At 38.4% G+C, this 27,719-nt stretch overlaps 1 protein-coding gene across 3 annotated transcripts in view; it reads left to right on the top strand.

The window, feature by feature from the left end:
- Positions 1-27,719, top strand: part of APBA1 (amyloid beta precursor protein binding family A member 1) — an 88,823-nt gene that overhangs the window by 24,052 nt on the left and 37,052 nt on the right. For 2 of the 3 annotated variants that reach the window (XM_005532882.3, XM_014261413.2), the window contains exon 2: positions 20,499-21,703. In XM_005532882.3, coding sequence (XP_005532939.2) covers positions 20,552-21,703 — 1,152 coding nt within the window. In that variant the 5' untranslated portion in view covers positions 20,499-20,551. Of the gene's footprint in view, positions 1-777; positions 876-1,826; positions 1,878-20,498; positions 21,704-27,719 lie in introns of all 3 variants that reach the window. The other variant, XM_088054418.1, reaches the window with a different exon arrangement.

The following is a 27,719-nucleotide window of genomic DNA, read 5'->3' on the forward strand; positions in this document are numbered from 1 at the left end:
TACAGTATGGTTGTCTGTACACTGTGGTTATGCTACCTGCCAGTGTGGCAGCAGATTTTTGATCCTTAATAGTTAAAATGTAAGCTGCATTTCATAGCTGCATGTGCATGCAGATTTGGGGCTGTCTACTGAGAAAGCAGATGTGTGCATGACAGCCTGTTGTTTGTACCTTTGACCATGTGCCATTTTCGGGGACAGTACGCAAGTTTGCCTTACGAAATAGCAGTCTGTATTTCAGGAAGCCACCTGGTATGCTGCCTGTTACAGTTCCACCGAAGGGGATTGATGTAAACCCTTGGGATTACATGGCTAGTTGAAAAGCTGGGACTGATTTCTGTGATTACTGTTTGGAGGGAAAGATCTGATCCTTTTTTCCAGGAGCAAACTCTCCAGGAATAAGACTCTAACTGTCTATGTAAGAAGAAAATAAGTTACTTAGAGCAGGTAATTGTAATCCCTGATAAAATTCAACAAAGTTGAATTTAGCCATTATTTTGAGGCCAGTGACTGTGACAAGGTAGGGTTTATTTTAATCCTATATCTCAAAAACTGTGTAGTCTTTTTTTAACAAGTTGCAAGACGGCATTGTTAATGCAAAAGTTAGGTTTGGAAGTTTTTCAGCCTTTCCTGTTGGTATCCCACTCTGCTGAGTTGAATGGATTTAACAAAATTACAGTTTTGAATTCTAACAGAAGAAGGATTTGGCACTTCCAAGTAAATTTTTCAAGCATTTTTTTTAAAGGAAAAATAACTGGTATATTATGTATTTTATAGCAGATGAGAAAGCCTGTGGCTACTCCTGGAGTTGCTGTTGAAGCCCCTGCCAGTTTTCCTTGCTAAGTAGTTCCAAGATAAGCAGAACACATGGATTAAAGGTATCAGTCTGTGTTTTGGTCTGTGATTCTTCTCAAAAGAATCTGGATAGGCCCCGCAGTGAGTACTGCAGAATAGCTGTACTGTGAAACTGCTGTATTGATCTCTGCCATTCTATATGCTTCCTATAATATGTAGAAATTTTTACAAGGAATGTGACCTCTTACTGATGCTCATTTGCTTCAGCAAGACTGCAGCAAATACAACTGCCCAAGTAGTCCTAAATGTGCAAACTGAAAATTTCTGTACTTATGCTGAAAAATACAGCATCAATTTCAAACATAGAAGTGCACTGTTTATCTTGGCCACCAGCTGATTAATACTTGGAGGACATTATGATCTTGCATCACAAAGACTAAGTCAACTCACTCCCTCCATTTGTGACATCTTATATCTTATTTCAAGTGCTACCTAATTTGATTTAAAGACAATAAATTAATTCTGTTCCTAGTTTCTGCATATCCCTTAGGGTGTGGGGGGAATTTGATAATACATTTTATAGTTATATAAATAATCTGTATTTATATATACTTAAATCTCAGTCTGCTGCAGTATGCCTGATTTAACTTGAAATGAAAAATTCATATCACATATAATTAATGTGCTCGAGACGTGTTTCATTTAATTACTGTTGTTTTGTGCATTTATGTACTAAGTACACATTTCTTATAAATTCTCCCAGATAATTATCTTCGGGAGATTTGTTTCAGGATGACATAATTTCTGTATTTATAAACTCAGTGTTTCAAGAAGACTGACCTTGTTTTAAGTTTGGTTTTTTTCCCTGCTACAGAAATAAAATAGATGAAGAAAATGGAAAGTAACTGTTCCCTATGCTTAGAGAAACTGTATTTCAAAAAAATTGTCTCTTCTTCTTCCCACTGTATTCATTTTGCAAGTCCTGTGTTGTTTTAGAATTCTTTGCTGATTCAGATTGTCCTTTTCATTTTCAGAATTTCCTATAAATAAGCACTGATTAATATTCTCTTCAGTCTAATAGCCTGGTAAGTTTTTGAGTCATGCTATTTGCACTAGAGTAGAGATTTTTCTGTGACTTGCCCACTGTCAGGAAGGAAACAATTAGATACAAATCAAGAATTTCTGACTGCTGTCTATGTTCTTGAATCATCTCTTTCTGCCTCATTATGAAAACAATTAAAACTCTACAAACTTGAAGCAGTGGCACAAACTATAATAGAAATTGCAAAAGCATTGCAGCTGCCTATTTCTTTGTTAGTCTTAATGGAGAAGTATGGATTCTTACATTGCTCCCTACTTGTCAGTATGTTTTTTACTTAATGAATTTTTAAGACATAGTAATAGCAGTCAACCTGAATTTGATTTATCTTGGTGGGAGAGCAGTGCACTGCTTGCGTGTCAGGTTTGTTTGGTTTAATGCTACACTGAAGAAAATAGATCCTGCTGGATTGGGCAGTCTGAGGAAGGTAAGGCTGCTGCTGCTGCTTTATGACCCTCAGATTTTGTCATACAGCCTCACTCATTCATAGTGGTAGAACATCAGAAAAAATTTCTGTGTGAATAGTTTTCTGTTGCTTCCAAGATTTGATACTCCTGTCTTTAGAATGGAGACATCAGACTTAGGTGGTGCAAGCTATTAAGATATTTATTTATTAATGAACACTCAAAGAGTAAACAGGTAGAGCAGCAAAGCAGTCTGTGCAAAATAATCTATAATCTAAGCAATCAAGTATACAGGTTTACGATTCCATAATGATAGAGAGTGCAGATTCTGAGGAATCACATATGTGATTACTACCAGATTCGTTTCTTAGGGACTGAGGTGTAAATCTATTTCCTGCCTCCACAGGTACCCTCCTCCTACCATCCCCAAAACCCAGAAAATTGGAACACACAATGTTAAGAACAAAAGCCTGATTAAGAGTTCATCATGTAATCCAAAGGGGTTTCTTCCATCCTCCTTGTGGACTTGAATCCACATGTCACCATGACTACCATCTAGAGGCATCCACACACTTACAAGTGGAAGACCCACCTTCCTTTTTCTTGCTTTGATTTGGCATTTTATTCTTTATTTGCTACATTAGTCTTTTTTTTTTTTTTTCTGAGTTTGGGCTGAGCCTTTCATTCACCTTGTATGTCCCTGTCTCTGCCAAAACTTTTCAGAAGAAAACAGCCCCCCAGGTTTTTTTCTTTTCAGAAGAAAAGAAACCCCTCATAATTGTATTTTTGTCATTGGTCTCAGTTTTGCTACATCCATACTCAGATTTCATGATTTATTTTTGTTCTATGGGCAAGGTAAACCTTATGCAGTGTTATCAACAGGATTGCTCAGTGTGGGTGGCTTGGCAGTCCAAAATTCATGCATTATTAGTATCTTAGAGTGCTTGGGTTTAGTTTACATTTTTCAATTACTGCACAGAATTTTTCTGTTTTAGATTTCTACCTAGATCAAATTTTTCATGATGGAGTTCCTACTGTCTGTGCTGGAGCATGTGCCAGAGCAGCAGGGTGCCCTGTTCTTCACACTTTCAATGCGGGCTTTCACATTTTCAGCTTAGGGCCTAAGTTATTGTAAGGTGGTGTACTCTACATTCACTTCTTAAAATTTTCTTTACATGCCATCCATTTCTTACTGAAGTCTTTCTGTTCAATTTGCTAGGAAATTATGTGGTGTCCCAGTGAAAGATGTAGAGCTGAAACTCCTGGTTTTCTTACTGTACAGATGCCTTATACATTTTTTAATAAGCAAGAAAAGCTTGTTTCTGTGAAATCTGCAAATCACCAGCATGCAAGTATAGAAAAGACTTTTACAGATGTAGATCTAATTGGGTAGTTGTTGTAATTTTTGGGGTTTTTTTTGTCCATCTGCTTGGATTGCAGAGCATTGAGACACGTTCCTAAAATGATACATTTGCAGACAGAATCCTACACCTGGATCTGTCAGTCTATTTGGAGCAAGAGTTATTGACATGCTACTCTGAGGTGTACTAGAAACTATTTTTTACCAACTGAAGCTTTTATGAAGTGCTTTAGTTGGTTGGTTTTGTTGTTTGATTTTCCTTTTTCTGAATTAATGCATAGTCACAAAATAATTCTGTCTTGTTATTTAAAGAAATGCAGGATCATTGAACTGTTAAGGAATAGATTTGAAAGGGAAGCTGATTTCTCCTTGCAAACTGGGTATTATTTCTGAAAATTTAGTATACTGACTTAAACTCAATGCACTAGATACCACATATTGGAATAAGAAAAAATCTGTGAGTTTTAGTCAAGGAAATTGTTAGTTTGCTCCAGTTGCATGAATATATCAATGATTTGCAAGTTGCACCAGTGATTCTTTATCCTGCTAATGAAAAGACACTCCAAGTATAACTTAACAACTTACATGAAAATAATTCTTAATAAACTAGTTGGCCTTTTCAAACGGTTTTCAAAATAAGTTTGTAAAAAAAATATATTTTTACAACAGAAGTCAGATATAATATGTTATTTAGTTTAACTGAGAAATTGTTGAATTCATCAGATATGGACATCAGCTTAGCATTTTTTATAGTGTAATATTCCTGACAAGAAAAAAGCAGAACTCAAGTCAGGATTTTGGATTTACATGGAATTCCCTGCCTAGCTCCAGATGATGTCAAGAAACTCAGTAGTCAATACATTAATGTCAGACTAAGTTGTTAGTTTTATCAGTGTATCATCTTGGGACAGAAATAATATCTGTAATATTATCAGTGATGCAGCCAGGTATTCTCGGTAATACAATTTATTTTTAAAAAATCCAATCAGTAAAAAGTAGTAAGTGTTACATTATTATATTTTTAAACTATATAAATATATATTAAATAAAATTAATACTATATAAGGATTAATATTGTAATACCAACTGCTATATTGTTATGTTATGTTATATGTTATGTTTTATGTTATGTTATATGTTATTTATAATGTCTGTTTTTAGGACAGTGTAATGCCTGCAGTTCAGCAGTTTCCTTAACTAATATGAAACATTGCAAATCTCATAGGAGGATAAAAGGAAAGGATAAAATAAATGTGGGTTCAAAAGTATTTGATTTTGAATTCTGAAAGTTAATTCTAACTTAGAATTTCTTTGTAATTCTATTAAGGTAGAATTAGACTTCCTTTTGTAATTCTTTTAAGGTAATACCTTGTCCTCTAAGGCAGCTGAAGATAACAAGTACTGCAAAGCAGCTCTGAAAGATTTTGGGAGTATTAAAGATCATGGCATTTGTGTTCTGCTGCATCAAAAAAATCCAGAGACACTTCAAAAAATTTTTAAGACATTTTAAAAAATGCAAAGTATCCTCCATAGCTGTGATCACAAAACTTGCAAGAACCACAAGAGTCTATGGTGGCTTGTCTATGCTTTTTTTGGAACACATTATTTATTGAAGGCGTAATGGTTTTGCCTGTTTCTTAGTCATACATTGGGTAGAAAGGTGTCACTCTTAATTGAATGTCTTGTGACTGTCATTAGAACTGAAAGTCTACAAAAGTATAAGTAAAAGGGCTCTCCATTTGCATTTTACTTAAAGCAGCACTTAGTAAGAGTATAGGTAAGAATTTTGATTTAAATCACTGATGTTATTATGGTATAGCAAGCCAAGCAAGGTGGTTTCAGAGGGTTTTTTTGTTTATTGCTGCAGAGCAGTCTGTAGAATGAGCTTTTCAGTGTCATGACAATTGGAGGATTGAGAAGACCAACAACTTTTCTGTCTGTATTGGTTTAAGACAATTTAAAGAGGTGGATACATTAAAGTGAGTTACCTCCCCTTAGTTTCAACCAATCCCTTTCCACCAATGAGGAGAAATATGAGTAGATTGATGAGAATGAAAAAATAGCCGTTTACTAACAAGCAAAACCGCAACAGGCAAAAAAAAACCAGTAAATAATCATGAGATACCAAATTGCTAAATCTCACAAACTCCCCCAGAACAAAGAGAAACTCAAAGTGGTGGAAATACGCCTTCCAAGATGGTGCCTGCCACAAAGAGACAAAGGGAAAATGGCGCCAGCTCTCTCCCCCAGGATGGTGCTGCCCAGGAGGCAAAGGGAAAAAAAATGGCCACAAACCTTCCCAGAGTAAACCTTTTTATACACTCATGTGAAGTCCGTTTGCCCCATATTTGTATTAAAGAGAGTTGGATATATGTCAGTACTGTTTTTGTAATAATTTTCTTTCATTGAGGTTGTGGTGGATTGACTTTGCCTGGCTGCCATCTCCGTGCCTCTCTCTCACTCCTCCTCCTCAGTGGGATACTGGAGAGAAAATAGGATGGAAAGGCTTGTAAAGTGAGATAAAGAGGGTGATTTCCAGTGCTTGTCATGGGGAAAGTAAATTTGATTTGGGCAAAATTAATTCATTGCCAATTAAAATAGAGTTGCATGGTGAGAAACAAGGACAAAATGTAAAGCTGCTCTCCTTGCTCTCCCCCCTCACCTTTTCCCTTGCTCAACTTTACTCCGTCATTTCTGACTCTTCCAGCTCCTCTTTCCTGGGTTAGGGCATTGCATCGCACCTCAACACTACACCCTGCAGCTCAGGAGGGAAAAGTGAGGTAGTTCCTCCTTAAATTGTGACTCAAATTTGGCAAGTGTTTGTACTATGAAGCTTAGAGCCTAGAATCAGCTAGAGCAGTGTGCATCTGAAGAGCTCTGGGTAGCCTCGGGTTTGCTTAGGTGTGACAGCTGCAGCTGGTCTGAAGCTCTGCAGATAATTTGGCCAGAACTGAACCTAGCTCAACTAACCTAGCACCTTAGAGAATGGAAGTAAGTAAGTCCCTGGGTCAGCAATGTTAGGTTGGATTCAAAGGAAAAGAGGGGACCCCAGCCAATCCCAGTCAGTCACAAATGAAGTCTATTTGGCCAGTGAGCTGGGCGGTGCTAAGACCCCAACCAGTCAGGTGTGTAAGGACAGGAAATTTGAACCCCCTATAAAAGGGGGCTTCCAACAATAAACTTCAGCTGTTGTCATGTGAACTCGGTGTGTTCAGCTGTGTGCCTGTCTTCTAAACTGTGACCCAGTGTAACACTTAGGGCATGCAGAGTTGGGGATTTTGGGGTTTGGCAGAAGAGACAAGTCAGCTGCCTGTGACTCTGGGCAGGGTCTTTTGGTGAGGTGACAGGAAATATGCAGGCCTTGGGACCAAAACAGTAAAAAGTGTGATTTATTGGAAAAGCGTAACAAGCCCTCAGCTTGGTAGGAGATCTAGGAAGCTAATGTGCTTGCAGATGGTCCTTCGATACTGTCATCCAAGTGCTTAGGTCTGTGGTTGGCAAAGACCCAGCACCAGCTGGTGCTGCAAGTCTTGGTCCGGACATGGACTTCTTCTATCCCCACTGCCAGCTGATCTCTCACAGAAGGGACCCATCTTCCCACGTACATGTATAGGAGGAGTTGCTGGTGTACAACCAAAAGAGTTACTTGTGGGGAGTGGGGGTGGGAACAGAAATAGGTTGTTTCCATGTTTCTTTAAGTCTATTATTTTGCAGAGTTCAGATTCCTCTGGGCAAAACTGCAAAGAGATCCACAGCTGCATTTTCTATTATGCAGAAATGAGTCTGAGGCCAGGAAAACCTGAACCATGATGGTACAGAGGCCAGCCTCCCTGGGACACTGGTAATGTGTCGGGATGGGACTTGGCTGCACTTGCTGTGGCTGGGAGCCAAGAGAGATGTCATTGCTGCTCGGTAGCCTCTGTTTTGTAGTCATGCAGGTGCAGTTGTTCTGCTGTTGTGGGGTACCAACAAACTCTCTTGCTTATTTTCCTTGAATATATTTTGGTGTCTTAGTTCTTTGCAGCGGGTATGGGTTATTGATTTTGAGCTTGTTGGCTTTTCTTCGTTGCACTTTCAGTATCTCAGTTTGTTGATGTTGTTTCATTTTCTTTTCAGTGTAATATTCAGGTTCCCTGGATGAGCCTTCTAAATAATTGTCTGCATGCTGTTACTCACATAAGCTGTAAAATAAATCTGTATTTGGCTTTTCAGCTTGCTAGGTTAGCTGAAGTATGATTCTTACTTCAATTCTCAAACCATGCAGATTTAAATAACATAGTACAATGAGTTATTTATGTGGTTTTAGGGTTTTTTCGTGGCTTTGGGTTTTTGGGGATTTTTTTCTGGTTGCTTGGATTGGGTTGGCTTGTTTTGGGTTTTATTTGAACCTTTGGGGAGGAAAGGGGTATTCTATATTTGGGGTCCTTTTAACAATGTACTGGTTTTCCTGTTGCTACATTTACTTGTTTTTCTGTTAGGATTTTGCTGTTGTGTTAGGTTCATGTGTTTTGCAGCTATTCACATGCATTTCTTAGCTCAAAACTTCTCTTCTGCCAGTTCTGATGGTTGTTTGGAAGAATGTGATCTCCAAGTCTGCTCCACAGTGAGTACTGAAGTACAGTCTCTGGGCACCATCACAAATTGCCTTTACAAGTGTACTTCAGATCCAAGCTAAAATACATAGGTAAACGCACTCGGAGAAATTGTCTCTGACAAGTGTATAAGGCAATCTATTCACTCTTGCAAACTGCAGATTTCTTTCCCACACTCCTCACCTTCCTCTCCGTTCCCATTTTTTCAGACATTTTTTCCCCTAGAACTGATGAGAGTTAGATGTTCAGAGACTTTCAGAAAAGCCAAACCCCTGGTCAAAAGCCAAGCCCTGAAAGATCCATCGCTCTTTTCCCAGGACTAATTTTAATTTGTTTAACCATGGCTTTGATCAAATTTTTTAAATATTCAGCTTGTACAGACTCATTTTTGCTTCTAGAGTTTGGATGATGTTTATTTGAGCACAGGATCTGCACAAGTAACTGTCAGCAGTTTGAAAACTGGCCTGAACTTTTGAAAGTCTTAACACTTGGTTGTGTAAAATTCCTGCTGTTATACAGTATTTGTACATAAAAATTTTTCTATTCAGGTGACTGATTTAATGTGTTTAGAAGCATGTGGCAGAAGAGCATTTTGGACTCTTAATTTTTAGTAACCCTTATGGTAGATTTCAGAAGATAATCAGGAGGAGTATGTTGTGTCAATATTTTAAAAAGTGAAGTGGATGTCTAACACTTGCAGCATGGTAGTTTAGTGTAAATCCCCTGTAGGATAAGGGAATGGATGTTGTGGGTTCACAAACTTTGAAAATTGCAGACCTTTCTAAATGGTGTATGCTGCAGTTCAAGCACGCAAGAACTTAATCATAATGGTTTCTGCTTTTTAGAAGGTTGGATTTACTGATCATCATGGATTTTACGGTTTCTGTAGAGCTAGAAGGTTACTTGTCCAGAAAAGTTCATGTAACTTAATAGTTGTGACTTAATGACTGACTGATTTGAAGCATGGTGTTGAATTCTGTAGCAAAGCGGTAATCTTAAAATAATTCTGTAGCAACCTACAAAGCTATGAGAAATACATAGTTATTTTTTATTTTAATTGCTTTTAAGATATAGTTCCATGTTTAAAGTTAATTCAGTGACTTCCCACCTTCATTTTAAAGTATATTTAACACATGAGAGAGATCACATCCTCAGTACTTTTTGTCTTGACTATAAGAAACTAAAAATGAAAGGATGCTGTAGTATAGAAAAGAAGAGGGAAATTAGTGTGTGCATTCTTATAATGTCACATCTGCAAAGCTCAGGTATTTGAAGAGAGGTCAGACCAATGCTATGCCTGATGGATATCAGTGATGAGGGCATGGATTTTAATTTGAGGTAAATATCACCAAAGAATAGAGCCTAGAATACCAGTTAAGTTTGGATCTCATACGAGAAAGACATTATTTTAGAGGAGAAACGGTTCTTCCTTGAAAGAAATTAAAAAAAAAAAAAAAAAAAAAAGGTAAAAAAAAAAAGAATCATTTCAAATATATCATTTCCTGGGATTATAGAATCCCCCTTATCTAGCCTTAATAGAACATTTAAGAGATACCTTATCTTCTCTCTATAAAATATAACAAAGCAAAATAATTAGGGCTCTTATTTCCTGTAGTGAAAGGGTTATGGGTGCCTTTGAAATACATTGCCTTAATAAGAACTTCTGAGGATAAGTGAAAGGAGCCATTGATAGTCAGACTGTCTGCAATCAAAAGGAGAAAAATGCTAACCAATGAATAACTAAACGCTCTAAGTACTTCAAGTGTTGAAACATTTCAGGACTGTTCTGTTCTTCCTTTAATTTTATTCATGTTAAATATGTTTTACCTTAGAATCACCCTTTTTAGCTACCACTTTTCTCTACTCTGATTCCACTGTTTGGATGTGTTAATAATATAAAAGGATTTTATAATGTTAAAAATACATAATAAAGTGTTTTAAATTGAATACACACGTCTATGAAAATTTAAGTATTGCTGTGTAAGAGAATTAAAAATTATATACTTTTACAGAAATGTGAGCCATCTGAGTTCCTTCAGGTGTCATTTCTCTTTCAAAGGTAGACAAAACCACTGTGGGGCAGGGTACAAATAACTTTTAAAACTAGGCAACTGCCACATTATGTGTTTTTAGGAAATTTTTAATTTATGTTCTGTTTTGCCTATTACTCCATCTTTAAATGCTATTTATATACACTATATATATACACTATTTATATACACTATATCCTTTTACCTGTTGTGTGTGTCTCCTGACTGGGACTGGCGTGTGTGTGTGTAGATTATAGCTGTAAATGCTGTATAGAGATGTGAAAAGTGTGCTTGGGTGACTCTCCTCAATTTTCTTCATTTTCTTCTAGACTCTCCTGTGTAGCTGTGCTCTGTTCAATTTATTTCCTTAGTAGGTATATATATGCAGGCAAATATATGGGAAGCATTGTGCCTTTTACAGAATGCATCTACTTTTGATTTGCATGATCTGGCAGTAGTGTAGCAGATATATATATATATATACATCTACTACTATATATCTATCTATTGAATATAGTTAACTTCATTAGCATCAATAGATAGGTTTTTTTCCCTTAACCTGATGGGACCCCAGTGGCTGCAACCGGGCATCACTCCCATTTCCCTGCTCAGGCTGTAATTTCTGAGCAAGCTGCACATCTGAGTACCCTGAGCTGTGTATGGTGCAATTGCTAATACTCCTCAAGTTCCATTGTGAGCTGCAGATGTGGAGAAATTCTGGCCTTCATTAGGGTTTAATTATGTCTGGAGAACAGATTTCATGTGTAGTCGCCTTGGAGCAGCTCTTTCCAGTAATAGGAATGTGCTTGTCCTGAAAAAGTAGGTCTCAGTCAAGATCTTCCTCAGTTTAGAGAAATGAGTGATGTTGATGTCCTCTCTGTTTGGATGAGTAACCCGTGTCTTTTCAGCTCTGGGGGGTAGCACAGGCTGTATCTTGCTTTTAAACTCATGGAAGCCGCTGGAATTGCTAATATTCCAAGCTAGGAAAAAAATTTCTTTGGGGAGACTGGAGCAGGCAAACACATCTGGTGAGACCAGTCAAATGCAGGTAGGTGCTGGTCAAGCCACACAGACCGCTCCTGCTCATCTGGTGTGTAGTGCCTTGTGGTGCATCTGCTTTAGGGCTGACAAATGGCCACAGTATTTCAAAAAGGTTTTAAGAGTAGAAGATGTGCTTGGGAGTTTTTTACCTCTTCCCTCAGGACAATGCTTGGAAGTAAATGTGTGACATCTTCCAGTATGGTTTTGGAGATGACTGTGCGGCTGTCTATATGGTAGGGCTCTGTAACATAGCTGCCAGTCTGTTAGAAAATACAAGTGGCAGATTAGGTTTCCTTCAAGCCTTTGGAAACTTGAACTGGACTGGACTGTGTAGCTTTGATTTTCTTTTTTTGATGTGGACTGAATCAGCAGCTTCTCCTTGAAATAGAAGTAGTAAAATGATCTGCAAGTGTTAGTAGAAGTTGGTGGTTAGAGATGAGATTGGGCTTATTATGTGGGCTAAAATAGTAACAGAAAGTAGAGTAGAAGACAAGGCTGTCCAAGGAGGGAGGAGAAAAAAATTAATTTTAATCTCCAGTAACCTACATCTGCGCATTCCTACTTCCTCCTCCTTTACCATATTATTTTGTGCCATAGTTCGTGTTTCTTATGAGGTTTTTTTCCCCTACTGTACACTTACAAGTGTACCTAGAAGACTGCATCTATTGAAGTAGCATTTAATTCCAGGAATATTGTGGTTTGAAACCACTAAGGTTTGTCTTTTTTCTTTTTTTTTTCTGTAGCTTCAGTTGTGACTATAATCTTTAAATAAAATACCTTTGTTGGTTGGATCTTACTCTTCCCTCATGAGTTTTTGCTAGCCTGCAGCCCTTATGTGTTCTTGCTTACTTAATTTCTCTGAAAGCAGATACCTGATGTCTTGCTGTCACTCAGAAATAAGTAATAAGAAAATATTACTAAGAAAATTACTAATTTACAGAAGAAAATAAGAAATAAGTAATAAACTTAAAACCTTTCAGTAACTCAGTCTAGGTATATATATATCAGGTCCTTTAAAAGCTTATTGTATCATAGAAAGTATTAACTTAGTTGTTCTGATTGGCAAGAACTTGCATGCTTATGACCAAATACTTGGGAATTTTAGCTATTCCATCTCTCTTTCTGGCCCATGCTGCCCCACTCTGAGTAACACCTCCACATCCTACGTATTGTCTTTGACAATGACATTCTAAGAGAAAGACTTGGAAAAGTCATTGTTAAAAGGACACGTAGTAAAGTGCAAGTCTAATAAAAATAAAAATTTAAATAAAATAATAATTAATTTAAATAGCTGTCTATTTTGAGGTGTTTCTTTCTCCTAGTATAAAAATAGGATGGAGGGTTGGGGTTGGGGGATTGTGTAATCCAGTATGTTTGGTAACTGTGTTTGGTTACAGTTGCCAGGCAGTGATACATTTTTAAGTACATGAGAGGCAGGCAAATTCTGTAGCTTATCTATCCCAATTTTTGAGTTTAATTCAGATATAGCTCCTTGGGAACTTCTGAAATAAAATTAATTGAAGGAGGATCAGATATTTTTCTGTGCTGTCTGAACCATGATTGCTTTTCATGAGGAAATATCCTTAGCTTGAAATTCTCAGGTAATAATGAGTCTCTCAAAACAAATGCATTTGCTGCTTGTGGGACAGAAGTTCTTAGTACTATTCCTTAGTACTATTAGTAATAGTTCAGTACTGTTTCCATGAGTTGAAACTGTTCTGTGACTCAGCCGAAGAAAGTGATGAGGCGGACAGACTAACTAGCTGGACATCACTTTTGCTTAGCTTTGTATTCCTTAAAGCTGTGTATTTGGTGAAAAGCCTTCTATCACATTCTAGCAAACCCTTCATCTTTTCTTGAAGGTCTCAACACCTTCCAAATGTTTCTGTGTACCTGACACAACCTATGGATTGATTGCATAAAATAATTCAAAAAGTTAAAGTCATGTGAAAACTTGGCTTCCTGTAACAAAATTGGTGTTTTGAGGAAGGAAAGTTGAGGGGGAATTCAGTGAATCCTCTGTCTGGCTTGTATCCAAGATAGTTGTATCAAGACTATGCAACACTGGCCTAGAATGCAGCTGAGTATGACCGTTAGAGCCAGAAAGGTTTGATCGAGTCTTTATGTGTAGCCAGAGGAGGAAAATCCAAGGTTTTTTTGGACATATGTGTTCTTTCTTTGTAAATAAGGCTTGAGGCCTTCCTATTTACCCTGAAAGTAGCCATGCCCTGCAATTCACTGGATCATATAATTTAATTCTGTTTACATTTATTTATATTGCACTGTTAATGACTCTTAAGGGTGTGGAAAGGGTATTGGGCTTCCTGGGCTGATTTTTTTCTTTTTTGCCTTTTGGTAAGTTAGATCTAATCCCTCTTTGTTCAAGTAGAGAGAAATAGATAATCTTCATTGCTATAAAAATATTGCTAGTGTAAAGATAATTTGAATTCAGAATTCATCACTGGGGAGCCAGCATTTGATATCGTATTCTCTGGGACAGTTCTGCCCTTTTACACAGAGGAGAAAGAACGGTAAATTACAAACAGCCATGAACTTAGATTTGGTATAGATTCACTTTTCGTAGTTGTCCTTCTAACAGAGATTAACATTAGTTTCATATTGTAATACTGATTTTAAATGCTGTGATACTCTAACACTGCTTATGTGCTATTTAAATTTTTCATTCTCCTTTGAAAATTGATTTAATTTGTAACCATGATTTGAATACCAAAGTAACAATTCTAGTATTCAAAGTTTTAGATTAACTGTCTGCTAATTAAAGATGCAAGACCTAATATCCAGGAATAAACCCATCAGTAATGTGTCAGAAAATGATACCAGAGTGAAAGAGAACCCCAGATTTCCTTAGTTTAGCTGTTTATAAGAATATTACTTAGGAAGCTTTGTCGTTTTGGTGGTGGCAATAGTTATAGTGACAATAGTTTTATTACCTCAACCACTTATGGTCTGGGATTTGTGATGTATTTTTTAAGTGTTTTTGTCTTGTGTGTCTAATCATTGCACTTCAATGAAGATGTTGCCTGTGGTTCCTTGTCAAGATTTTTCTCTAGTGCTTTTGGTTAATCTCATCTGTCTGAGCCATAATATTTGTTAACCTTTGTCTGGCAGCAAATGGATGGCTTCCATCCATGTATTGCCTCCATTTCTTGTGCAGGCAGGACTTCAGTGTTAGGTGGTGAGAAGGTTCCTTTTCTAATCAGAGTATTCCCCATCTCCAGTGCCCTAAAGTATTTATGAGATCTGGGCTGTCTGCACTGAAGATTACTGAATGGTGTTTTTTGCTCAGGAGTATATTTTAGCCTTGAATAAGATTTGAATTGGAAGGGGAGAAAAGTGTCATGTGTTTTGAGTGCTCTTAATGCTCGTAATTCTAGATCTGCCTACTATTAACAAAAGTTGTGGGTTCTTGTCGGCAGAGCATTGTTGTGAATGCAGCTTTTCTGCTTTACAGTTACTGTAAATGTTCACAGTTTTTCAGCCTCATTACTATAATACGTGTATGTGTGCATGTGGTGGGATGTTAATGTCACTTTCTAGGTGCTGCTTTTGCTGACTGGCAAAAAATGTAAGATTCACAGCTTTTTAAATTTTAGGTTGTTTTGGATGAGGTTACTTAGCACATGGCAGCAGAAGCAATGTGATTTCCCAAGCAGGTTGCAGTTCAGGAAAGAGAATTACCTAAACAGGAGAGCTTCTTCAAAGTGGGCATTGCATATGTTGTAAAAATTTCCTACCGTAGGGACTCTTTAAAGAAAAATAAAAGTAATGTGGTTCTCAAAGTCATCTGTTTGCTAAAAGATTGTGTTGGTTTTTGGAGAGGTAGCTTACATTTATAGGTCTTGTTGAAGTCTGTACAAGTGAAACAGCAGTGTATTGCTGAAGTCAGGAGAAACAGGTGTTTTATAAAATTCCTCAGGGAGTGTGCCAAGAAGAATTCCACTTGTGGTGAGATGCCTTTAAAATTCAGTCAGAGGTCTCTGTATTCCTACTGTCATTTGGAGTCATGTGTAAGTATGTTAAGAATAGCTATTTTTCATGGAAGACATGGGTAAAGGTGGCTGAAGTATTTTAAGGGAGACAAAACTATTTTGCTCACACACTCAGCTGCAAAATAAAAGGAAACAGTTATGCTTCTTATAAATGAAATAATTAATTACAAAAAAATAATATGTATGTATGTATGTAAATACCCCTCATGATAATACAGGCTGGGTCTGGTGGGGACAAGTAGCAGATCTGGGACAAGGCCCAGGCAGCAGAATAAGGGTCAGCAGCACCTGGGGCAGTGTGATGTGATCCTGAGAGCCCAGGATAGGATAAGAACCATCCCGTCTGCTCAGAGCCTGCCAGAACTGACCTGGGTATTGCCTCCCTTTTGAGTCCCTGATACAGGGATGATACTGGTGGGAAATGATGGGAAGTCACAAGAGACACAGGAGAGACTGGGGGACCAGGGCTGTTTCAGCTGGGAGGAGGGATGGCTTCCATGTCAACAGCCCACGGGGTGGGGGAGATGCAGCTAGGCTCGGCACAGTAGCATGTGGTGGGAGGGAAGGTTAGAGACAGTTGAGACATGCCGAAACAGGGGAAATTGAAACTGGCTATAAGGAGGAAACATTTTTTCCTGCAAGGACAGTCCAGTGCTGGCGTTGGGGCCCAGACAATCTGTTGCTATCACCAGTCTTGGAGGTTATTAAAGTGGGTAAGACCCTGATAAACCTGGTCTTAGCTCAAAGCTGGCTGTGCTTTGGGCAGGGTTGGGCTGGAGACCTCCTGTGATCCCTTGCTGAGTTATCTGTTATCCTTGATGTGAGTGAAAAATGTGTGTGTGTAGTCTTGGTTCCATGTGGCACACAGCTTTGAGGCAGTAACTATAGTATAAAGACATATCAAGAGTGTGAGCTTTTATTCAAGTTTATTAAACTGTGGAAATATGATGCATAATGCTCTAACAAAACAAACTCTTAAAGTAATAGTTAAAAGTGAAAGTAAATTAAAATTAAAGTAAAAACTAAAATAATAATATTATTATTAATAATAATATTTAATATTTTTTCCTTTCTGCCTGTGTATACAAGAAATCAAACAATTATTCATCTAGACTTGGGTAAGAAATAACAAACCAAATTGGAATCCGAATACTCACACTTTCACCTTTTCTTACTGTGTATCTTTTCCTGAGTAGAACTTGGCATATGTGTTGTGGTCGTGCTCCAAGATGATAGTCTGACCTTTGATGGTGTTTTAAAGTAGTAGAGAAAAATTCTTAAACTTCCAACTTTATGTTGCTTAAGAAATATATGGATGTATAAATTTTTTCTTGTTTACAGACCAGAATATAGTTTATCCTTCAGCAAAGAGTTAGTTGCAGTAGTAATCAACTTCTGATTTCTCTGTTGTGGAGACAGATTCATCTATCAAGTTCTGTGTGCAAAGCTAAGAGCGCTTACAGAGCACTTTCCCAAATATTTTTGATAACCAGAGCACAGCTGCTGTTCTGGGTAATTAACATGAGACTATAATACCATTCAGATGGGTGCTGTGTCTATGCTACGAAGGTCAGATAACCTCTCTTGCTTATATTCTCTTCCGTCTATGGCATTTTATGTAGGTTATTGATCTTTGTTTGCTTGTAGGAAATAAAGTACTTTTTGCAGGTCTGGTGGGAATGATCAGGCAGACCTTGTATTTTCATGAGGAAAGTGCTGCTAAGAATAAATTATAAGCAGGGTTTAGTAGTCTTCCAGCTAATAACTTCTAACCCCCAATCTTAATGAGTGCTCTTTAATTCACTATTCTAAAGACTGACTGTTAAACAGTAAAATAAATGTTCTTGACTCAGAAGCTTATATTTTGTTGAAGGTTACTGGGACTGACGTGACCTAAGGACATTCATTCAGATCAGATTTCTAAGTCAACTTACTTTGAAACAACAAAGAACTTTTTTAGATTTCAAAATAAACAATAAGTTTTTGTTTACAGAATTAAAAAAATGAATTTAATTTACAGGAGGAAAGGCAAACAGAAGAACGTTTTTCAGTAAAAGGCTTTTAGTAAACTTAATGTTTACTCCTCATCCCTTCAAAATATGCAACCTTGAATGTTTTGGGATATCAGTAGTTGAAATCAAGCGGAGAGAATTCTTTAAATGAGAAAAATTTTACACATGGAACTTTGGAAGCTATAATTTTTCAGAGGAAAATGATGTAACTCCCAGGTGGTTTTTAGCCATATTTTGTATGCTTTGTAATCTCTCTAAGACATGTCAGTGATGCTGTCTGTCCATAAAACTCTTTATGTTGCAAACATGTATTAAGACCTCTAAAACAGGATAACGTATTTTCAATTACCAGTACTTTTATTAAAAATGATGGCATTTGATACCTTATTTGACTTGAGTAATCTTCATGTAGCTGATTTTTTTGCCTTATTTTCTAAAAATACGATTAAGTTAAAGATGTATCAGGATACATTTGATAAAATTTCAGAAAGTTGTTCATTATCCTGTGTTTATCTGTAACTTCATTTCTGTTGACTGGCACTATCCTTTTTGTGAGGGTGACCAATGACACTGAGCCACAAGTCAGGGGCTAATTAAAACAAATAAATTCAATGTATATTTTTTTAACCAGCCCTCTATCTTAGCCTTCTGTCTATGTGGAAAAGAGTGGAAATTTTGTAATTGACTTCAATGAAAGTAGGCCTTATTAAAGAACCTTCCGAGCCTGACCATTCACAAGACTCTTTACAGTCACACTCCTACCTAGGGACTGTCACTGCTGGGACCAAAGCTCCTTTATGGTGGCCACTCCAGTGACCTGATGGGTCCCCACCTGACTCCTACACATTCTCCCAGGCCCAGGTTTCCCACAGCAGAAGCTTGGGATTTTTTTTGATCCCAGGTTTCCCACAGCAGAACCTTGGATGACTCTTTCCATAGAGCCATTTATTCATGGTGTGGTAACACAGAAACAGCTCTGAGCCTCAAAGGAGGGAGCCTGAACAAAGGAACGTTAAGGCGCTTATCCCCTTACAGTCCATGTGCGCCAAAGTCTCACTTTCCCTCCCGAGTCTTTAGCTCCAACCATGACTCAGTGTCCATCCTGTCCATCCACCTGGCTGGTGCCAGCATCTTCATGTCCTGTGTTACGCAGAGAGTTGACACTTCCTGGCCTCTTGCCTGGGGCTCCTGCCACCCAGAGCTCAATCTGCAGCTCAAACTGCGGGCTGCAAACCGAGCTACCTGCACTGAATGTGTTCCTCTGCTGTAATCCTCCTTTAGAAGGATTTTTCAAAGAGGTGTTGTGCCTTGGCATCCTCACCCTTTTTGTGGGCTAAAAGTGGAAAACTGTCCAATATTGTTCTTGCTTTCTTCTGTGCTGTGTGTGGGGATAGTGTTTGGTTTATTAGTTCTGGTGCATGCTACACCTGTGTTCTGACCATTCTTTCCTAATATTTTGGAAGTCTTAACTGGAAAAGACCTTATCTTGTCACTGAAGCCTTATTGACACACTTTCTTTAGCTGGAAAAAAACAAACCGAGTTTTTTTATAGTTATTATGAAAAGGGATTAGTTTGTGTACAACATCCTTGTAAGTCCTCCTAATACTATTTATTAGCTATTACTTTACAACTGTAATTTTTATTTTTAAGGACTCCTGTGTTTAAAGGGCTAAAACATTAGATAAAATAAAAATAAGGAGTGTTCACTGAGCTGGAAGCTCTACCCTCTGGATTTCCTGTGGAAATACAGTGCAAGTGACTCACACCTTGGCTTGCCTGCCTAATAGAGAGCAACTGAAATTGCTGTGTCTTTCTCATCACAGGCAGTTATTCCCACTGCTTTTCTGCACAGAGCTCGTTTAGTCAGCAAAGTGCCACCTGAGCCTCCTTGCCTCAGTTTACTAGATTTGATCTGAGTTCTGTTTCATATGCACATTAATTTTTTAACTGGCAATTGACACATGCTTTTATAGATCCTTAAAGTTAGTAGTCTTCCAATAGGTACCTTTTCTTTTAGTACTTATCAGTAAGTCAAAAGCTAGAGCTGTATTTTATTTATGGATATATAGCTTGATTTAGGTAGCTAAAAGGACGTTACATGTCCTGTTTATGACACTGCATCTTTAAAACATAAGACAAGTTCCAAATAGCTGAAGCCGTTTTATAAATATAGAACCTTATGTGGTGGGTTTTAGTGCTAGCTAAAATCACCAGAGTACTTACTCATTTCTTGCTGTGAGATATAGATTGGGAGAAGGGCAAAACAGGCTTAAAACTTAAAAGGAATAAAGGAACTTAATGAGCTAGATAGGCCTGGTTCTGTTCCCTGCATACTTTTTATTATTGGCAGACCTGTCTTGTAATCATGTAACCTTTTGATATTTTTTACTCAAAGTTAGCGCGAGGCTGAGATGCTCTGCTAATCTCAATGTGGTCATGGTTATGAATATTAGTAGTGTCTTCTCCCTGTTTTAGGGAAGATGCTGTCTTAACTGATTATAGGTAGATTCCAGAAAGATAACTGTGTTGTATCTAGCTGTTGTGTGCTTCTCTAGGGAGAAGAAACAGGTGCTTCAGATATACCGCACCTTGAGGGTACACTTTAATTTCTACTGATTTTTTAAAAGTGCATAATGTGACTAGCTCACCTGAAGATGTCATACTGAAGAAGTATAGAATGCATAGCTGTCATGTACCTGAGCAACTACAGACTCCTGTGACAGAACTAAACCTGCTGTTTTACATTGCAGCATCCCTCCTTTGCTCCGAGTTAGTGATTTGTGGGGAGAGTGCTGGAGCAATGGTGAAATATTTCTGTCACTGCTGCCATGGTTCAGCTCCTGGCAAAAATTAGCTTTTCTAATATGCTAGCATCATTGCAATGCCACTGCAGCGCATACATGCATCTTCAAAGGGGCTGTTTGGAATAATACTTCCACAAAGAATTTGTCCATGGAAGGGAGAAGTGCAGTCCCCAAGGGTGGTGTTGTTGGTTGCATGGGAGATCATACTGTTCTGTCTATTACCTGACTGCAGAGCTGAGTCAGATATTTCTCTGCTGGGAAGGAAGGGTGCATTTTGTTGCTTCTGTTCATTAACTTCACCTTTTTTATTGGGAGTAATGTCAGAGGTCTTTTTTTGTTTTATTTCTTTCCAGCTGTGATAGACAAAATGTCAGCAGAATAAGTGACCTACTCTCCAAAACTTGCCATGAGCCATTTGGTTGGACCACCTGAGGGGGAGATCAGTGAAGAGCCAGCAAACGGAGCAGTGAATGAGTCAGTGGAGGCTGACCTGGAGCACTCAGAGGTGGAAGAGGAGCAGAGGTATGCGGCTCGCTACCCAAGGCACACCAGCAGCAGCCACGTGGGCCTGTCTGGGCAGGAGGAGGAAAACATGTTAGCTCGGTCAGCCAGTACTGAGAGTGGTTTCCACAACCACACAGATACTGCAGAAGGGGATGTGATAGCCACAGTGGAGGACAGTTATGACATTGAGAGAGTGCAGGAAAATGAGGATGAGAATGCATATGCAGTGCAGTATAGGCCTGAGTCCGAGGAGTACACAGAGAATGCCGAGGCAGAGCATGGTGAGGCCATTCATAACCGAACACTGCCCAATCACCTACATTTCCATTCCATCGAGCACGAAGAAGCCATGAATGCAGCCTACTCAGGTTATGTCTACACACATCGCCTCTTCCACCGAGGAGAGGATGAACAGTATGCTGAGGCTTACGCTGATTATGGGCTGCAGGAGCATGTGTATGAGGAAATAGGAGACACACCAGATCTCGATGTTAGAGAGGGCATCCAGCAGTATGAGCGGGAGAGGGAGGAAGCCGACAATTACCGCAAGGAGGCGCTTGGTGCCCGTCTTCACCATTATGATGAACGGTCTGATGGAGAGTCTGACAGCCCTGAAAAGGAAGCAGAGTTTGCACCCTACCCAAGAATGGATAGTTACGAACAAGAGGAGGATATTGATCAGATTGTAGCAGAGGTGAAGCAGAGCATGAGCTCCCAGAGCTTAGACAAGGCAGCTGAAAACATGCCAGAGTCAGAGCAGAGTTTGGAGCACGGTCAGACTCTTGTCAGTGGTGGACATGAAAGTAATGGCCAGCTCACATCTGGTTCTCGAGTTATATCTGGGTCAGGAGAATCTGTACAGAGGTACAGTAAGGAAAAAAGAGATGCAATTTCACTGGCCATCAAGGATATTAAAGAGGCTATTGAGGAAGTGAAGACGAGGACCATCCGTTCTCCTTACACCCCTGATGAACCTAAGGAGCCGATCTGGGTGATGCGGCAGGACATCAGTCCATCCAGGGATTCTGACGACCAGAGGCCACTAGATGGAGATGTGAGTACATTAAGCTTTCACCTCTCAGGTTATCTGTATCTAATTCTTTTAACAGTGACATGAATGGCAGTGAAGGAGAGCGCATTATGTTCTTGTTCTGTGTCTCATTCTTGAAAAAGTGCTTTGTCTTAAATTTGTACTCTGAAGCATAAGAGAAGTAAACATACATTAACACGAAGCCAGATTTTTCCCTATTTAACACTAACCTAACTATTTAGCATAACCCAGGTAAACTGTACAAGAATTTGTCACATGAAGCTCTTTACGTGTGTATAGTTTCCAGATTTTATTTTTCCTGCAAAACCACTGGAAACACAGTGATGAGTGTGCTGTGGGTTTTTTTCCTCGATTCTTAATAGAAAACCTAATTGAACCTTAAAAAAAGCCCAAACAACTATATAGCAAAAGTTAGTTCTACAAATATTTTTAAAATTACGTCTCTTACAGAGTTGGTTTGCAGTCATGTGAAGGAAGAAATCTTCCCAGATTATTTTGTGTGAGAAACTGTTATTTTTAACTTAACTTTAAAAGTTTACAAAACTAAAATTATTTCTGTCCCCATTTTCAAATAGATCACACTACTCTTTTTCTACACATTTACCATATTGTCTGTAAATACTGTTGTTGTTTGGAGGATCAAAGGACTTCCTGTTGCTTCCTAACTGATTGTAACAAAGAGTACCGTAATGGTCTTGGTGACATTAGGCTGAGGATCCTGAAAGCCCCAAGCTCTTCCCGCAGCTGCTTCACCTGCTCTCCAAAATCCCGGTGCATCTTGCAGAATTGAACTTTTCTGAGATGTGCTGATATGACTCAGTCTGGTATGCTCATAGAGTGAACAAACCAGATGTTTTTATTGGTCTCTGCATACATGACATATTGAAGTATATAGGGGTTCCCATTTTGCACCAAAAATTTAATTTCTCATTCAGTATTTTTTGTACCATGATAAGAACCTGACTGAAATTTTCACAGCTGACTGAAATCAAAACAGTGATTTATAATGACAATTAGTATAGCTCAGTGAAGAGAGAAACAATGGTTGAAGATGCACAAAGAGCCTGTGTTCTTGGAAGGAAGAAGTACGTTACACAAATAATTTAGAAGATCTTAGCATATTGAGGAGAAGACTTGTTGTAGAAGGGACTTGAGACTGAGTAGGAATTTTGTTTTTCCCTGAAGCAGAGGTATGTATTTGCTTTATTGGATTCTTTAATTTAGATGGCAACTCAAAAACTGTACATTTTCTTGAAAGAAGCATTCCTAGAATTGCTTAGCTGTAAATTGGGCAAAAATAGCTTTTGTTGACTAAGTGACCATAAGTGGTCAATGTAATAAAAATATAGTTGAAGTCCATTAATCTAATTGTAAATTTTTCTTCTGTCTCCCTCGAGAAAAAAAGTGAATCTCAGATGGGGGCTTTTCCAGTAAACCAGTGTGTAACCAGTACATACCAGAGATGTTTATCAGGCTGATTTATAGCATTGACTTGGAAATATGAGTGTTTTTACCCTCAGGCAGAGACAATTTTCTTGCCCCACAAGTATCAAATTGCTGCAGATAAATAATGCAAATTGGGTGATTTTTTGCCTTCCGTTATTTTGCAAGTCTACTTAGCAAATTCTCATCAAGTTGTTTCTTAGCAAATTTTCTTTCAGAGATAGAACTTACCTGAATGATAATATTGTCATCGTAATCATGTGATACTGAAACTTATAAGTCTTCTGTAGATACAAATAATCACTTTTTATTTAGCTAGAAGCTGTGCACTGGAGATGAGTGAAGCCAGAGGAATGATTTGTGGTTGAGATTCATTAAATACAACAGCCTCCTTTGCCTTTTTTCCCCAAGAAGGGGAATCCCCAGTGCTGAGCATTTGTGTAATACAGTCACAGCAGAATGCTTGGTAGGATGTCATTTGGAAGTGTCCAGATACTGTTTTAAGAAGCTAACAATTCAGAAGCATTCAGCTAGCCTGCAGTTAGGTATAGTTTGGGACTGTTAGGAAAGACATACAATGACTGTGACAGTGAGAAAGATACAGATCATTGTATCTGTGTGTATTTAAGATGTCCTGATTTCAGTTTTGTTCACAGGTTAATCTACCAGGATTATCAGTCATTCCTGGGTATTTCTTCTCAAAAGAAATGTTTGGTAAGGTGTATGCAAAAAATAAATTGCTCGCTGCTCATGAACGATCCTTGTAATAAACTCCAGTAGTCCTGTGGTGTAGGAGGCAGGTAGCAGACTTCTGTGAATAAATAAGTAGTTTAAAGAGGTACCTGTTTAATATTTAACAATGGAGAATATTAGCTGCCATGTGCCTTGTGCACCCTGGTTTAATGATGCATGCTTTCACTTGAATCAGAGGTGGTCTGGACAGTGAGTTTGTGGGGAAGGTGTTGCACTTGTGTTTTTGATAAAAGCTGAAAAATCCTCAGTATCTTTTGAATAAAGGCAGTAAGAGTATTTTTTAACATTTGCTAAACAAATGAGATCTCTACAATTGACATGTATTTCCAAAGTCTGTTTATCAGAAACGTTTTAAACCAAAGCATGCCATCATTTGGATATGGCCTCATGAGAATCTCTTTCTCAAATACAATAGCAGCTAGGGCTGCACAGCTGTGAGAAGTGTGGCATCAGGAAACTGACCCTTGATGGAAAAGGCTATGGAACTGCATTGTTTATTCTTGTGGAACAAGACTGTTTTTTCTGAGTGTGAAATGGAGACATTTTGTTCACCCATGAAATCATGGAATCCTGGAATGGCTTGGGTTGGAAGGGACCTTAAAAATCATCTAGTTCCAGCCCCCCTGCTATGGGCAGGGGCATCTCCCACTAGACCAGGTTGCTCACAGTCCCATCCAGCCTGGCCTTGGACACTATCAGGGATGAGGCAGCCACATCTTCTGCTGGGAACCTGTTCCAGTGCCTCACCACTCTCACAGTGAAGAATTTCTTCCTAATATCTGCTCTCTACCTACCCTCTTTCAGATTGAAGCCATTCCCCCTTGTCCTGTCACAACATGCTCTTGCATGCAGTCTCTCTCCAGCTTTCTGTTAGGCACCCTTCAGGCACTGGAAGGCTGCGGTTAGGTCACCCAAGGCCTTCTCTTTTCCAGGCTGAACAATCCCAATTTTCTCAGCCTTTTCATCATACTGAATAAAGTTTGTACCTGAAGCTATGAAAAATCTTAGGCATGGAACCTTCTAGTAGTAGTACATCTGTGCCTGAAGGTGGTGGACTGGGAGACCCTTTAGGAAAATACATTCAAGATGCACAGTTACCTCACTGGAAGGGTAGGCCCATATCCCATTTAGGTAGCCCTTGCTCACCATTCTTCTCAGATTCTCCACTAGAAACTTGCAGTGAATCTGCCTAGCCAAGCACAGAAATTGTGATGTTTAAAGGTCTAAATAGAAGACCAGTGCATGGATCTGGATTTGAGGATAAATTTTCATTCATATGTTCAAGTGCAAAGGATTACAGTTATGTGTAATAGATAATTCAAAATGCAATAAAATATTCTGGCGTTTAAAATGTATGGAAAAAATAGTATCTTTGTTACAGAGCTTTGAGAAGAGTGTCTTGCTTAGTTGTGGAATTACAAAAACCTACTGAGAAAAGCACTGAAAGGCTCAAAAAGTCAAGTAGAATTTTAGGGCTGTGATTTAAACAGAGTAGAAGCAGGCTACCTGCTTCAACTCTGCCATAATCAGGAGAAAACAATGGTTTGGAGATAGAAATCATTAATTTAAGAACCAATTACCAAGACTTCTTTCTGAGGTCTGTTCAGTTATCCATGAGTTTATAGATCTGAAAGCCAAGTTTTGCTGATCTGCAGGACATGGTTTGTTTCTGCATGCCAATACTTTGGTTTTGCAAAGTCCTGTCACTGGTGTTCCTGTCACTGTTCCTCTGCAGACATTTGAGGTGTAGGGATGTTAAAATACACCCTGATACAAAGTAAAATCCCATATATGGGTGGTTTAAATCTGTGAAGTAAAAATTCAGAGCTGAAGACAAATCTTCAGTGGAACAGAACTGAGCTGCATTGTTTTACTTCTCTGTTGTTTTTGATTATGTATATTTTATTTCAACTCTTGCATTCTCAGCTGCAGAATTTTCTCAGTTTTGATACCTCAGTGTTTTCATGGAGATGAATTTGCCTCACTTTTTCCACAGCAGGAGTGATGTATTATTAAAAGGCAATAGAGAAGTGCTTTAAATAATTAAGCAGGCTTCAGTAATAAATGAACTAAGAGGGAAAAAGAGAGAAAGGAAACAATTGAAATAAAGATGGGTTTTTATTGATAGTATATTGCTGAGTTTTTTTCTGAGCAGATCTTTTTAAACTGTTGGTTGAGCACTCAAGCTATAGGTCAGTTTTCTATAATTTGTGAGATACCCAGACTTAAGTTTATGCAGAAGAAAAAGCCCCAAATGCCCCAAACCAAAAGTCACTAAAGAACCAAAGCAAACCAAAACAAAAAGTATTTTATTCATCAATCACGCAGAAGAAAGCTTAAATTTAGCAATTATTCTGCTTCTAGGCAAACACTCCCAGATGAGTTACTGGCTTTTAAATTATGGTGAGCTCTGGATATATAACCCCTTGAATGTTGTTTTGTTTGATTACATTTTTAAATTGTTGAGAGATGAAAGTAACTTGATTTTTCTGTGCTGTTGAATACTAGAACAGTACTTGCTATACTTAAAATTTTTTGATCACGAAGGAGGAATCCGCAGTGGTTTTTTCAGACTGACACGTAAAACTGCATTTGAAGTTGAAAGTATGGCTAAGGAAGTCCATACTCAGCTGGCTAAGGCAGCCAGCACTGAGTCAGATCTCTCAAATGGGATTGTTTTTCATTGTCCAGATGCTGGCAAGTGATAGGAGGCTCTGTCTTGGCAGGACATCATCACGTGTATCAGGAAAAATTCCACAAACCAAAACTTCCAGAACTGCATTTGTTCTTAGATACAGTTGTGATTCTATGTGATCACTCCAGTATGTGTGATCCATTGCTATTGTTTACCTTAAAGTAATTGCAAAAAACTTCCTTTGTTAAATGTGTACATAAGACTGTTGTACATAATGTTATCTGCATAGGCAGGAATAATTTCTGTTGACTACCAGCTAGTGTCTTAGCCATAAGCAGATTCGTCATTTCAGTTGCAGTGGCAGCAACTGCATGAGTTAGCTGTTAGATCTGTCAGAGTCCTGACCCAACTGTTGACAGAGCTCCTCACTTCAGATGCTAACTACCCAGGGTGGTAGTTAAAATGATAACTGATGCTTATGAGTTGTCTTGGGCATGGGAGGAGCCTTTTGGGGTATTCTGTTTAGGCTGAAGTTCCTATATGGAGAGGTCCTATAGCAGTTAATCAAATATGTTGTTCTGAATGAGCCATTCAGCCAGTAACCTTGTATCAGGTCACCTTGTCCTGACATGTATGTACAAACTGACAGGGGGCAGGTCCTGGACCACCCAGAAAACAGATGAAGAAGTGCACAGGCTATGTGCGGAGGCAGTTATACCAGAATTACAGTACAAAGTTGTTTCATCCATACGTCAGAATTATAAATGGAATTGTATAGGTTTGCCACAGGATGCAAATGTGTGTAAAGTGCTAAGTTGGTACCATTTTTTTCAAGCCCACCATTTTTAGTACTGTACTTAAAAAAAAATTTTCAACAAAGACAACCAATGATCATTAGCTTTTAGCTTCATTCTTGATGAGTATTTATGCCAGCTGAAACCTATGGTCTCAGTCTTTATTTTAGTGAACAGAATTTGAGCTGTACAAATGATAGAGGGCACTGCCAGCACATGGTTGTCCTAAAACCAAGGAAATTTACTGCCATCTTTGTCCTGACAAAGGCAGTTCCTGTGATAGAATGCATCTGACTATACTTGGATGTTGGACCTGAAGATTCCATAGTGCTTTGACCTTTTCCTAGTGTGTACAGATTCTTTTAAAAACACTATCTCTAAAATAAAAAAAAAA

This window comes from Pseudopodoces humilis, chromosome 4 (genome assembly GCF_049639895.1).
Source record: "Pseudopodoces humilis isolate 2021_Gansu_Grassland_sample_001 chromosome 4, ASM4963989v1, whole genome shotgun sequence".
NCBI lineage: Eukaryota > Metazoa > Chordata > Aves > Passeriformes > Paridae > Pseudopodoces > Pseudopodoces humilis.